This window comes from Megascapheus bottae, chromosome 26 (assembly GCF_031878675.1).
Source record: "Megascapheus bottae isolate mThoBot1 chromosome 26, mThoBot2.hap1, whole genome shotgun sequence".
In the NCBI taxonomy this organism is placed as follows: Eukaryota; Metazoa; Chordata; class Mammalia; order Rodentia; family Geomyidae; genus Megascapheus; species Megascapheus bottae.
In genome coordinates, this window is record NC_143534.1 from 20,723,824 (window position 1) to 20,738,890 (window position 15,067).

Consider the following 15,067-nt stretch of genomic DNA (forward strand, 5'->3'; position numbering starts at 1 on the left):
ACCTCTTGCTTTCATATCCTAGAATTCATTTCATTTAGTCTCATCCTATATGACCTTATGTACATAGCTTTTGAGCTATTGTAATCCTCTGCTAGGAGAGTCCTAGGTGTGTACCAATTATTATAAGTGAGGGAAACCATTGACCCTATGTTCCTTTGGGTCTGGCTTACTTCACTTAATTATGATTTCTTTCCAAGTCTTTCCATTTCTTTACAAATAGGCATTCTTTCTGATGGCAGTGATTGTATTATTTTATATATTATTCTAGGTGATTTCCTATAGGTCAATACACTTAGCTTTGTGTGCAAAGACTCTGCTAACTCTATATTGGTTAAAAGCAAATAACATATAATGTCCATATTTAAAACCGAACAAAACAAAATACCTATATTTGAATTGATTCTTTGTTACAAGGGTTAAGATCATCAAGCTTTCAGCCTAGAACTTTCTAGTTGTTATTTATTTATTGCTGTTCTTTTGGTGCCTATGTTTGTGCCTATCGTTTATTTGTTTATGTAAACATTGTATTAAATGGAATTTTGAATACTAGTTGCCCACGTCCTTTACATGTTACTTAACCGAATTCAAATTATGGGATGTACAAAGTCCACTTCTTTGTTGTGATTTGAGCAAATTCTATCTCCATAGATTGCTTCATAATAATTCATAGCCAGGATCCAGAAAGGAAGTAGTTTAGTGAACCCAACAATCTCATTTAGGAAACTTCTGAATCTTAAGTTTTTTTCCAGCCTACCTTTGCACACTCAGACTAATCCCCCAAAACATTCAACCCACTGTACCTTTACTGCGCCATTCTCATGCATGGTGATGCAGTTATCCGCGTCTTCTGACAGCTGGTACAAGGCTTGTGCTGTTGCTCGATGCACATTAGTGTCACTAGATTTCAGGTAACGCACTAATGGAGCCACTGCTTTGTGTTCACCAAAAGCCACTCTGTTTTTTCCCCACGTGCAGCAACGCGAAATTGCCTCTGCCAGGTGACGCCTCAATTTATCATTGTTCTGTAACAGGAAAGTGAGTTAAAGGCCACAGAGTATAATGACCTTGTAAGATCACATTTATGCACTGTATGTTTATTACTCGTTAAGATGCCAGTAAGCTCTGAGAGGAATGCTTGCTAACTAGTGAGGTGGCATTTTGAAAAGGTTAATGTCATGGACAGTTTGCATCCTGGGTTTTCTTCCTATGAAGAAATAGGTGCTTGAACATTGGTCATGGACAAAGATTCATTTCCTTTGAATAAAACTACTTACAACTAAAAATGACAAAATCAGTGATTTGCTTGGGTCATCTACAAAGAGTGCTCCACTAACCTGAGAAATGGGATTAACTCTATTTCTTTCATTCTTTTGGATCTTGGTATAGAGGGAGAAAAGAGTACAACAAATACAAGGACCTGCACTAGGTTTCCATTTTTCTTCTTATGTTCTTTATGAACTCTAGATACTACCTCATATGGATATACCAGGAAAGAATATAGTTTTGTTTTGTTTTTTATTGTACTGTTTCTCTTCTCTCTCTCCTCTTCCTCTCCCTCTCTTCCATTCCTCTATCTATCCCCTCTGTATCTCTGTGTCTCTCTGTCTGCCAGTACTGGGGCTCGAATTCAGAGTCTGGTATTATTCCTTCACTTTTCAGTCAAGGTTGGCCCTCTACCACTTAAGCCACATCTCCACTTTTGATATTTTGATAGCTACTCAAAGATAAGAATCTCACCAATTTGCTGTCCTGGCTGGCTTTGAACTGTGATTGTCAGATCTCACCCTCCTGAGTTGCTACGATTACAAGCCTGAGACTGGACTGTTCTTTTGATTCAATAACTTAATATCCTTAGTTGATTCTGCCCGATCATCTTAGCAACTCAAAACCTCCTCAACCAATTGTTCTCCCAGTGTTTGAATTTCTGCTCTATGATACTTCTGCCAAGTAGTAGTTCAAGCTATGCCCCATTGCCTGTGGTAATGGTGAATTCGTTGTTTTTCAGGGTTGCCTATTCAATCTGGCTTAGCTCTAGATAAACAGTACAGTGATTTCCAAAGCCCTCTAGCACAAGAACCCAAGTTTGTTAAGCTGAAGGAGCTGCGAATCAACATCTCATGTTAGCCCCAACAGCTGGCTTCAGAACAACGTTAGTGGTGGCCTGAAGATGCTATTTAATGCATAATTCTGTTTGCATTTGCGCTACTTTTTTGTGCACCGGCAACAAATAAAAACCAGCCTCTCCCTTACAAGGTTCTTGTATATTCCCATTTTTTTGTTTGCTTTCCTGTTAGACATGATGTGACACCATGCAGAATAAACAGGAAGTTGCTCACCGTATTTGCCAGCTTGGATAATAAAGGCACAACGCCATGATCTGTAATAACAGCTAAATTTTCTTGATCTTTTGCTATGTTGGTAATAGCAGCACATACACTTGCCAAAACTTCCTTGTTATCTGATTTCAGTAAATTGACAACAAGTTCCAGACCGCCCACAAAGGAACGGACCATTTCTCCAGCATCCTAGATAAAAAAAAACAAACAGAAAATAAATAGTGGTATCACAGTAACCCACTGAAGGCTATTTTTACAAAAGGCAGAAAGCTACCTTATGACATGTACATTCTTAATTTATTAACATTTACTCATGGCCTACAGGGTTATGGTTCAGGATATGAAGCTAATCTAACACGTTTTCTCAGTAAAGTATATCAAGTCTTCTTGCACTTAAGAACTTTAGGCAGAGTTTCGGCACTATGCCAGGCTATAAAGAACCGATCTCTTTCGTAAGTCTTTCCTGAACCTAGTCTAGATTCTCCAATAGTACTCAGCAGCACTTACCTATGTAGTAGTGGCTTATTTGCCCTTGACCTTCAACTATATGTTCTAGGAGGGCACAGGCTCTTTTTGTCTTGACAATTGCTGAATGCCTAATGACTGTGTCAGTCTAGAAGTTAGCACATGCTCAATTAATATTCATGGACTTGAACTGCAAACTCACAGCTAGGATAGGGATCTTTGGCTACAGGCATACACACCAAACTAAGTTCTTGATAGCCAAGGTAGAACTTGAGCCAGGTGAAAACCAAACGTCCAAGTATGCAAACTTCCTCCTCTCTGATTGCTGTGGGAGTGGATTTGAGTATATGAGAGGCCTAGTTCTCAATGACAAATTTGCACTATTTCGGATAAGAAATTCTCCTAATTGTTTTGAAAATAATTCGGTGCTCTATTTGTCTAAACTTCTACAGGAAAGCTTTTTATGTAATACAAATAAGTTAATAAGTTAATTTGTATTATATAAAAATAAATGAACACAGCTTACCTACTTTGTTGTCTTTACCAGCTTTCTAAGCATTACTAACCCTAGATTACAAATACGAATTTATTTATTAATAAATTCAATACAACTTATCCAAATTACTCTTGAGGTAGGGGTAGCATTGTAGTAGTACAATTTTCATGTATGAGAGGAGAAAAACTTCAGAAGAATTACTATGAAAAAAGTAAGATGAATGAGAGACTGGCTTATGCCTGTCATCCCAGTCACTTGTGAGGCAGAGACAGGAGTATCACAGTCCAAGGCCAGACTAACCAAGAAGTATGAGATGCTATTTGAAAAAATACTAAAAACCCAAGTACTGTGGAGTTCAGTGGCTCCAGTGATAGTGTATAAGCCCCACGTTTAAGCCCTAGCACTAAAAAATGTGATAGCATGAGAAGTGGCCAAAGCAGGATTTGAACCCACACCCTGATGGATGTCAAAGCACTCTATCATATGGATACCAGTAGGAGAAAGGAAGGTGAACAAAAGATGAATGAGAGTGAAAATAGAACAACATCCATGGTTTCCCTTGTTTGTAATAATTAGTACACATCTAGGAGTCTCCTAGCAGAGGATCACAATAGCTCAAAACCTAGGTACATAAGGTCATATAGGATGAGACTAAATGAAAGGAATCCTAGAATATGGAAACAAGAGCTTTATCTTGTGTGATTGTTGTTCTTCATGTACTATGTTATTTCTCTTCTCTATTTTTGTCCTTTGGTTAATCTCATATTGTTACTGTATCTGACTTTGTTACCTAGTATATTGTATATATGTTCATTTATTTATTTGAAATAGGAAAGGGAAGGAGGGGAAACAAGATGATTGCGAGGGGTTGTGTGGAAGGGAATGAGGACAAAAACATGAGAAGGGGTATCAATGTGGGAGAAGTAATGCACTTACAACCTGGTGAATGTAACTGTTATCCCTCTATACATTACCCCAACAATAAAAATAAATAAAAATTTAAAAAAAGAATCCACTCAGCCTTTTGACCTTCAGGTGAAAAAAAAGAAAATAGAACAACAAAACCTGCTGACATTCTTTTTAAAAGAGGGAAGGAGAGATAAAGGAATGGTAAAAGGGGTGATGCTGTTGTAAAAACCCTAAATGTATGCACTGAAATGTCATGTTAACCCCCATTATACAACTCACATATAATAATAAAAATCTTAATAGAAATGTATATTGAATTACGAATGAAAGAAAAAGATTAAGAGGATTACAACTTTAAAATACACAACCATAGTCACAAATACAAAATTAAAAGAATATTAGTTCTGCAGGATGCACCATGAGTTGACATGAATTGATATTATCAAGATCAAATTTCAAATCAATCTCCTCCCTCTAGAGTAGAATCAACCTGGCTAGAAATGCCTTAGCATATTTAGATTTAGGTAGGAATAAAGAGACCAACTGGAATGGAACTTGGCAAAGCCAAATTTCTTTCTGCAGACGGGCCTGATACTGACAAGAATTCAAACAGAACAAACACCCTGATTGGGCAGACAACTGACTCTCTCCCTCTCCTTGGATTGGCTGAGTTCAGGTTCATAATCAACTTGTGATTGGCTAAAATCTGATAACCTTCTTAAAGGCAAATCTGGGCAAGTCTGAGACAGTATTTCAGGCTTTCCATCTTAGCAGGCAAATGTTGTGGGCAAATGGGATTTATGGAGAAGAATCCAGAAGAGCCATGTGGAACTGAAAATTGTTAAGACGGTGACACACTTTGACAGAAAAGACTGCTTTGCTCACTACCTCACAGAACCACTGACTCCTCCATCCTCTCTACTTTATCATTAGAGACTGCAAACCCCAACGCCAGGACCCCGCACTGGGAAAAATGACTAATATGATCACAGCCAGCTCTGGTCCAAGAACTTCCTAAGGTACATGGTATGAGATCCAGGGAGCCAAAGTCTCTGTGAGATCATGGGCCCAGCTCACCAAGGTCTTGTAACGTTTACAGTAGAGAGACACTGAAATGTGAGCCTCCAAAACCAACTGCCTCTCCAAAGTTTATTTGTTTTGAAAGTGAGACTTCTTTCTTTCCCTCCTTTTTCTTTTCAGAGTTAAAGCTTTTGACTATATGACGTCTTTCTTTCACATACTTTCTATGGAAGGGAGACAGTATATTGGAGGATGGAAAAAATAATTACTCTGCCAAACCATCTTTCACTAATGCTCAACGACTGGGCAAATTCACCACATTTTCCACCTTCTCACATGTCTCAAAGGCTTGTCTCTGCCAATTTCACTACTGGTAGAATGTTGGTTATGCACCATGAAAATGTCCATCTATAATGAGAAACTTATTAATAATAATAGTAATAATGATCATGATGGCCTAATTTATCCTTTTGCAGTTTACAAAGGATTTCCATAGCACATAATTCCATTTGATTCTCACAAAACCACCTCAAGGAAGTATGGGGTTCTCATTTCATAGACAAAACATGTTCAGTGTTTATGAATAATTAGCAAAAATCTAAACACTAACCTAAAGTTCCTTGATTTTTTTTGCCAATCCTGGAGCTTGAACTCAAGTCATGGGCAATATTCTTGGGCTTTCTCAGGCTAGAGCTCTACCACTTGAGCCACAGCACCACTTCCAGTTGTTTCTGTGTATGTGGTACCAAGAAATCAAACTCAGGGCTTTGTGCATTCTAGGCAAGCACTCTACCACTAGACCGTGCTCCACCCCCCACCGCCTTGATTTTTTATAGTCTTTTCACCTTACATAGTGAATAACTCCTATATATGGTTTGGGACTATCATTTCTTAAAATGATATTTATCAGATTCAGTCTGGTTTGTAGACAATCAGAAGAATTTCACAATGTAAGAGATTAATCATTTTAAAAGATATGAAGTTTACTTGCTTCTGATATACCCTGGCAAAAGCATTCACTGGGAAAAGGAATGTAGAACACTTTCATAATGCTATTAAATGGAAGTCAAAATTGTTGCATAATTAAGAAAAGGTGTTGAGTTTTAATCAAGCAAAATCAAAGTCCAGGACACAATAAAGTGAAAAGTATAGAATAACAAAATACTAACCTTAGGTGAAAATTTGTGTAATAGGAAAACATTAAGACATTATTTACAGACTAATGAATAAAACAGAAAACTGGGTGCTTTGGCGTAGAGCAATTAAATTAATGGGTATGAAATTCTGTCTTTTGCCTCCAGCACAAAGAACTGGCAGTGTTCTGATGAGGTGATATATACATAATACAACTTTAAAGTACATACAAGGCAAGCATAACATGACTTAAGACAAAAAGTCTGAACCAGAGAGCTATAAAAACACTGCTCTGCTCCGTGCAGAGACCATGGGCTGAATGATATAGTACTTGAAAAAAAATTGAAAACACCACACTTCATATAAATTTTTTTAACTTTCAATCTTACATGCACATTAGAATAGCATGTCAGAGAAAGCAAAAACTGCACACACAAATCTAACCCTTCAAGTATATTCCATGAATTAAATCCTTTTCAAATCCTGAATACGATCTCTGCATGCTCAGAGAGAACAGAGTTTGTCTGTCCTTCTCTGTCACAATAAGATGTTTGTTCTGTTCCCAGGAGTTAGCAAGTCCTACAACTTAGAAAAAATAACTACCTTACACTCTCAACGGTAGTTTTTTCCCCAAATGATCAAAAAAATTTTACTCTTTTTCTTAAGAACTGAAGGAAGAATAAATCAATTTCAGATAGAAGATGTGATAACAGTCCTTCTAGTGCCAAATTACATAGCCCAAAAGTACAGTTATTCAACTGGCCTTCAAAAAGATTAAAAAAATGTAATGATTCTGATTTTGCTCTACTTCCCTAACCTAACTCTAGGCGATTTGCTCAAATATAACAGAAAACTGTGGCTTTTCCATTTAGCCAGGCCCTGTTGACTCTGCTTCAGATGCAGCAGGTCTGCGTTGAGAGGCTCCATTGTGTATCCAGAGGCTTACAGAGTTAATGACTAGACATTCTTAGCCAATGATGTGTTTGAAAGAACTTTATTACAACTGTAAGATGCTAAATAAAGCCAAACTCACATTACCATAAAGCAGCTGGTATTTATAAACAAACTCCATGTGCACACACATTTGAATATATGTCATATATATATTTCATATATATATATATATACATTTTTTCACCACTTGTGCTAGGCAACCTGCAAATTAAAATGACCAGTACCTATTTAGCTTGGATTCATATAGGTGCTTCTGACTGGAAATCGTATGGCTCAAGTTAAGAACAACACTTGAAATGATCATTCTTGACAGGAAATAAATGCAATTATATGAAATGTTATGCTCCAAACTAGGAAGTCTTCAATTTTTGGAGAGATTGTTTACCCAAACTTACTCCTTGTGCAAACATTTTGCAATACAGTAATTTTCTGTAACTATGTGGTCAGATAAGGACATAATGAATATGTGATAACATTATATTAACTGTCATTAATCCTCATCTTCATGAATGATATCCTAATATTTGTAGGAAGATAGTGAATCACCCTCATGTTCTCTGCTGTATGCCTTTAACCAATTTCCATTTTAAATTGTGTTCACAGGTCTCATCCCTCATTTATCAAAGTTTCTTTTAAAACATACCAGAGGCTTTCTTTCAACCTGTGCTTTTGGCTATCTTAGCAAATATTAGGTGGCTATAGGTGGGTTCATTTCTGTGTCTTCTATTCTATTCCATTGGTCCCCAGGCCTAGTCTTATGCCAGAATCAAGCTGTTTTTATTACTATGGCTTTGTAATGGATTTTGATATTTGGTATTGATATTTCTCCAACACTGTTCTTCCTGCTAAGAACTGATTTTGCTATTTTGTTATTTCACATGAATTTTTGGATTGATTTATTTATTTCATTGAAAAATGTCATTAGGATTTTGAAGAATTTACAAATTGAATTTATAAATTGAAACATTATGAATTTATAAATTAATGCATTTAAAAATTTAGAATTGAACTTATAAAGTGTTTTGGGCACTATTGCCATTTTCATGAACTTAATAGTTGCAATCCAGGAGCACGGAAGGTTTTTCTATTTCCTTAAATCTGCTTCAGTTTCTTCTTTTAGATTTTTAAAGTTTTCTTCATATCTTTGGTTAATTCTCTAGCATTTTTTGAGGCTATTGAAAATGGAATTACTTTCCTGATTTCAGTATTAAACAGCCTCTTCAACAAATGGTGCTGTCAAAATTGGTTATCCGTTTACAGAAAACTGAATTTTGATCCTTATATCACCCTGCACCAGAATCAATTCCAAATGGATCAGAGACCTTAGTATATGACCAGATACCATGAAAATACTATAGGAAGGGGCTCCTAGGCAGGGGTCAATATTTTCTATGTAAAGATCTAGAATTACAACAAATAGAAAAAAACCTGCATAAATGAGATGGCACCAAACTGGAGCACTTCTACATGGCACAGCTAACAAGATAAATAGAAAGCCCCCAGAATGGAAGAAGATTTTTTTTTTTACCATCTATGCATTAAACAAGGGCGTCATATCTAAATCATACTTAATGCTCAAAAATTACACTTCCCTCCAAATAAACCCTCAAAGTAGTAGCAATCCAATTAATAAGTGGGCTAAAGACTTCTCCAAAGGAGAAGAAAGAATGACCAATAGATATATGAAGAAATGTTCAAGCCAGTCACTGGTGGCTCATGCCTTAATCCTAGCTTCTCAGGGGGCTGAGATCTGAAGATCACAATTCAAACCCAGCCTGGGCACTAAAGTCCATGAGACTTAATCATCAGAGAATCAGAAATAGCACTGTGGTTCAAGTGATTCAGGGACAGCACCTAGGCCCAAAGATCAAGCCCCACGATCGACCAAAAAACGCAAATCAAAACAACATTGCGATTCCATCTCAGTTAGAATGGACATTATCAAGAAAACTGACGGTAATAAATACTGATGGGGATGTGGCCAAAAGAGAACACTACTACACCACCATTCTGGAAAGCAGTATGGAAATTCCTCAAAAGACTAAATATAGACCTTCCCTATGACCCAGCAATTCCATAGACCCCAAACAAGGCCCCACTAAAGCTACTAGCACAACCAAGTTCATTGCAGCATTGTTAACTATAGCCAAAATAATCAGTCCAGAATCCACTTAGTGGATGAATGGATCAAGAAAATGTAGTATACATACACAGTAGAATTCCATCAGAAAAAATGATATTGTACCATTCATAAGGAAATGGAAAGACATAGAAAAATTTATATTAGTTTATTTTTTACTAAGTAGAAACTTCAACTCTCTCCTTGCTAAGGCTGTTCGTTCATTACTTGAATGCCATAAATGTGACTCACCTTGGTGCTAATGAAGTTGTTTGGGATAGTAACTACTCTATGGGATATGACTACACTATAGTCTATGGGATATAACTACTTTATAGCAGAGTGAATAGAATAGTTTATTCAATAAATGTATCCATATTTTAACTCATAAAATGCAAATGAATGCCTGAAGAAAATCATGCTGGACCTTCCAAAAAAGAAAAATTTACATTAATTGAAGTAAACCTAATTTACAGAAACATAGATTGCATGGTTTCTTTCATTTGCGGTGATTAGAATGTACATATAAATCTACAAGTAAACACATTGGATGATAAAAGGAGAAAAACCACACTAGGACATGATAAATTAAACAGGTCTCTGAGCATTCACACAAAGTGAGACCAATGGATTATATTCTTAGAAGAGAAGCACACAGACACAGGAGCTATGAGCATTTTATCACGCAAAATAATATTTTTCAAAATAAATTCCAGGAAATGTAAACAAGCGATTTTTTTCCTTTATTACTGTTTTTGTTTTCTTTTCCCTTTGTCTTATTTGTTTATCTGCCTTTGGAAGGGTGAGGGGGACACAAAAATGGTGGGAAAAAGGCTAAACAAATGCAATCGTGATACTCACTAGACACTATTTTGAGAGTGAACTACAAAACTTGTTGGTAGAAATGAGAAAAAGTGAAAGAGAATGAGGGAGGAGATGACAATGGCTGTAGCCCCTCTCTACATCATCTTTAAAATAACAATAAATAAATTTATAATAAATATATGCACCCAGAGTTTAATGCAGAATTGAAATGGGCCAATGTGGGCCCAGCATAGTAGAATGGCATACGTATTTCCATCATCCAGATACAACATTTGTGCAACTAGCAGCACAACCAGCTGCAATTGATTAAAACCCCTATTGACTCACTTTCTAATCAGTGATGTAGCTAACCAGAGACCTCAAAGGTAATACATGATAAAGAATGTAGAGAAATAACCCAAGAGAGTGTCCAACAAGCAGTAGCAAATGACAAAAGCAATGGCACAAACTCTAGAGAGAAATCTTATTTCCAGAGATTTCACCTTTTACTATTTAAAATACTGTTCTCCACAAGAGTAAAAGGGAGAGAAAAGGTGCCAGGTGCAGTAGCTCACGCCTATAATCCTAGGTACTCAGGAGGATGAGATCTGAGGATCGAGATTCAATACCAGCTCAGGCATGAAGGTCCATGAGTCTCCTATCTCCAATTAACCACCAAAAAACAAAGTGGCGCTGTGGCTCAAGGGGTAAGGCATTAGCCTTGAGCTGAATGGCTCAGGGACAGCACCCAGGCCCAGAGTTCAAGACCCATGACCAACAACAACACACACACACACATACACACACAAGAGATGCATATGGTTCAAGGTAGACTTTTTTTGGGGTGGGGAGGGGGTTGGTAGTCAATAGAATCTATTCCTAAGGAAGTCTGTACAATGGCAGATTTCTCAAATGAAGATTTTAAATGAGATATTATGAATATGTTCAAGAAACTAAAAGCAGTATCAATACATTAAACTTTGACAACAATGTCTCAAAAGGAAAGAGTATCTATAAAGGGATTTGAATTTTGTTTTTAAAAGAACAAGATAGAAATTTTGGTGTTGCTTTTCTGCAGTGCAGTTGAAAGAGTAAGCAGTGACATGGAAAATCCATTAGGAAGCTGGATAGCAGTTATAACTGAACAGGCAGAAGAGGGGAAGAGGGATACCATGAATCTGAAGGCAGGTCAGTTCAGGTTATCCTGCCCAACTGTCAAAAGAAAATGATTGTTTTGACAGTTTATAACCTCAGAAACTATGGGATACCATTAAGTTTACCTTCATATACATATGGCAGTTTCAGAAAGGAGGAAAGAAATGGGTAGAAAAAATATTTTTAAAAAATAATTGTCAGCTGGGCTCATGCCTGTAATCCAAGCTACTCAGGATCAAGGTTCAAAGCCAGCTCGGGCACAAAAGGACCTGAGACTCTTATCTCCAATTAACCTCTAGAAAATAGGAAGTGGGGCTTGGTTCAAGGGGCAGGGCTGTAGTCTTGAGCTGAAGAACTCAGGGACAGCGCCCAGGACAAGTTCAAGCCTCGTGACCTACAAAAAATAAAATAAATATAACAATTGTCGATAGCACCTGTTCTGTTTGATGGAAAACTTGAATCTACCCGGCGAAATATCATAACAAATTCACATAGGATAATATTGAATAAAACCATACTTAAACACATATGCAAACTGCTGAAAGACAAAGAATCTTAAAAATTCCAAAACAGAAGCTGGACAGTGGTGACTACACTTTAATCCTATCTACTCAGGAGGCTGAGATCTGAGGAGCACAGTTCAAAAACCACCTGGTCAGGAAAGTTCATGAAATTCTTTTTTTTTTTTTTGGTTGTGGAGCTTGAACTCAGGGCTTCTGGTTTTCTGGTATGGGCTTTCCTGACCAGGCTGGCTGGGAACTGAGATCCTCAGATCTCAGTCCTGAGTAGCTAGGATTAACTCTTATCTCCAATAAATTACCAAAAATAAAGTCAGAAATGGAGGTGTGGCTCAAGCGGTAGAGTGCTAGCCTTTACCAAAAAAAAGAAACCAGGGACAGAGCCTAAGCCCCAAATTCAAGGAAGAAAATGCTGAACCAAGGGGAAAAGGGAAGCCAATAGGAAATTTCCTGATGCTGTCACTTTCCCTTAGCTCACCCTTTTCCTAGATGAGCCTCCAGAGGCTCAGTTCCCAAGCAGCTGAAGTAAGCAGAGTATCCTGGCTGTGGTGCACGTGAGGGACTGGTTGCTGCCTCAGTCCAATCAGAATTCATTCAGGACATTGTAGCCGTCAGAATGCCAGACTACAGAAGCTGTAGAAGATGATGTTGGCTTACTAAAAGACACTTAGCATGTCAAGGCAAGATATTACAGGCATCGGGACACAAAAGAGCCTCCAAGAGCCCATGAAGAAGCTGGAGTGCCGCCCTTTGGGAAAATTAAGCAGTCCTGTTAGGGAGGTTTTTGTTTTTTTGTTTTTTTTTTTTTGTAAAGGATATATACAGGCTTAATTAGTATATATGCTCAGAAAAGACTCAGATCAACCCAGAATGATGTCAGTCCATCTTAACGAGGCACAATTCCCATCAAGACAAAGGACAGTGTAAGGTAGGTATTTGGAGTGAAGCCGGATACAATGCTTGATTTCACTAAACTAACTGCTAACAGATAACCAACTATGCTTTCAAGAATAAACAGCTGGAAGGGGCGCTGTGGCTCAAGTAGTAGAGCGTTAGTCTTGAGCTGAAGAGCTCAGGGACAGCAACCAGGTCCCAAGTTCAAGCCCCACAACCACCACCAACAACAACAAAAATTAAAAGCTGAGCATTCGTGCCTCCTTCCTGTAAACCTCCCTACCTGGGACACTTTGATATATATGAGTTCAAATCCACACTGAGCAGGCAAGTCCCTCCATATTATTCAGCATGGATTATTATATTATTATCTGTCTTATCCTTATTATTATATGGATGATGGATATCAGCTGCTGTTGGGATCACACCTGTAATTCTACTCAAGAGGCTGAGAGCAGAGATAATGCTTGAAACCAGCCTGAGCAGAAAAGTTCATGAGACTTGTAGTTCCAATTAACCAGCAAAAAGCCAGAAGCAGGGATGTGACTCAAATGGTAGAGGGCCAGGCTTGAATGAAAAAGTATAGTGCCCAGGCCCTGAGTTCATGCTACAGTATAAAAAAAAAGATTAAAAAACAAAACAAAACAAAAAGCAAGTGCAACTGTGGCTCAAATGGGAAAGTATGAGCAAAAGAGGCAAGAGAGTGTGTAAGATCATGAGTTCAAGCCCCAGGCTCCAGTACTGATACACATGCATGTACATACACAAACACATAGACATCATAATCATAATAAGCAGTTAAATTACTTCAAAAATAGCAAATGATCAGTGTATGATTTTGCACATATGGTACTTGTTTAGAAGTAGGTATCCATTGAGTCATAACCGTCTGTTTTATGGGTTATTCCTCTGTCAGTTCTACACTTCCTTGATGAGCCTTTCCGCTGCAGGTGTTGTGGAGGGGTGCTGGAAAGCGGGGCATGGTAGCGAGGGGGTGAGAAAGCCACAGAAAAGAGTAGTCAAGCTAGTGGCTTCTTCAGCTATGCTCAGAAAATAGCTTTTTAAAAAAAAATATATATATATATATTTAATTGCTAAGCACCAGTGGCTCACACCTGTATAACCCTCACTACTCAGAAGACTGAGATCTCTCTGGATCTCAGTTCAAAACAAGCCTGGGCAGAAAAGTCTATGGTACGTGTCACCAATTAACCAGCAGAAAGTGAGAAATACAGTTACAGCTCAAGAAGTAGAGTGCCAGCCTTGGGCAAAAATAAATAAATAAAAAGCTAAAGCACCATTCCCAGACCCAGTACCAACACACACACACACACACACACACACACACACACACACACACACACACACACACACACACACACGCTACATCATTATTAATGTATATTCATTATAGAGGATAGACTTTTTAATGTCCTCAAGATATATTTTAGTTTTAAGCATTTTTGTGCCCACTTGGAAAGCTGGCATGCCAAAAATGTTTATAGTGTAGTATTTTGCTTTCCTCTTTAGGATTCTAGCATTGGAGGATATATGAGCAGATTGCTTAGAACTACACTTGGTAATACTTAAACATGATAGCAAATCCCAGACAACAGAACCCAAGCATGGATTACATTCTAAAGAGGGTTTCGGTGGATAATTTTCTGAACTACATTATTTTTTTTTTTGCCACAATGTTATACAACCCAAGCATGGCCAAAATGAAACCCATAAACTGAGTTTATAGTGGTGTCCTCAGCATGAAACTAAACCCTCCACACGCCTTGCCTGGGTTCTTGGGCTCTGGGACTGGGTAACATGGCTCATTGGGCAACTGAAATTACAGAGAGTGATTTCAAATGCCTTCCCTGTTTGGTCAGCTGTGTCTGCCACTGTGGTCAGGAAGTTGGCCTTATCCAAAACTCAGGGCTCAACATTCCAGCCTAAAATTGTCCCCAGCATATATTTCTAACCTCACAAAAATCCCTCTCTTTCTCTACTCCATCCCCTCTCCACCCCACTCTTTCCCACCCCTCCTCCTTTCTACTTTCCCCCCCATTCACTAACCTCTCTCTCTCCTCTCCTTCCTTCCCCTTCCTCTCTTTTCTTCCCTCCTTTCCCCTTTTCTTCCCTGTCTTTTCTCCCCTCCCTTCCTAATTCCTTCCCTTTTATTTACCCTTCTCTCTTCTCCTTCCCTCCCCTCTCCTCACCCTCCCTTTTCTCCCCTTCCCCTCCTCTACCATACCCTACTCTTCCTCCTATA

At 38.1% G+C, this 15,067-nt stretch overlaps 1 protein-coding gene across 1 annotated transcript in view; it reads right to left on the bottom strand.

The window, feature by feature from the left end:
- The window catches only part of Odad2 (outer dynein arm docking complex subunit 2), a 116,139-nt gene that overhangs the window by 29,455 nt on the left and 71,617 nt on the right, over nt 1-15,067 (bottom strand). The window contains exons 18-19 of the mRNA XM_090319101.1: nt 2,337-2,525; nt 801-1,022 (exon numbers count right to left, since the gene is read on the bottom strand). Coding sequence (XP_090175227.1) covers nt 801-1,022; nt 2,337-2,525 — 411 coding nt within the window. The remainder of the gene's footprint in view (nt 1-800; nt 1,023-2,336; nt 2,526-15,067) is intronic.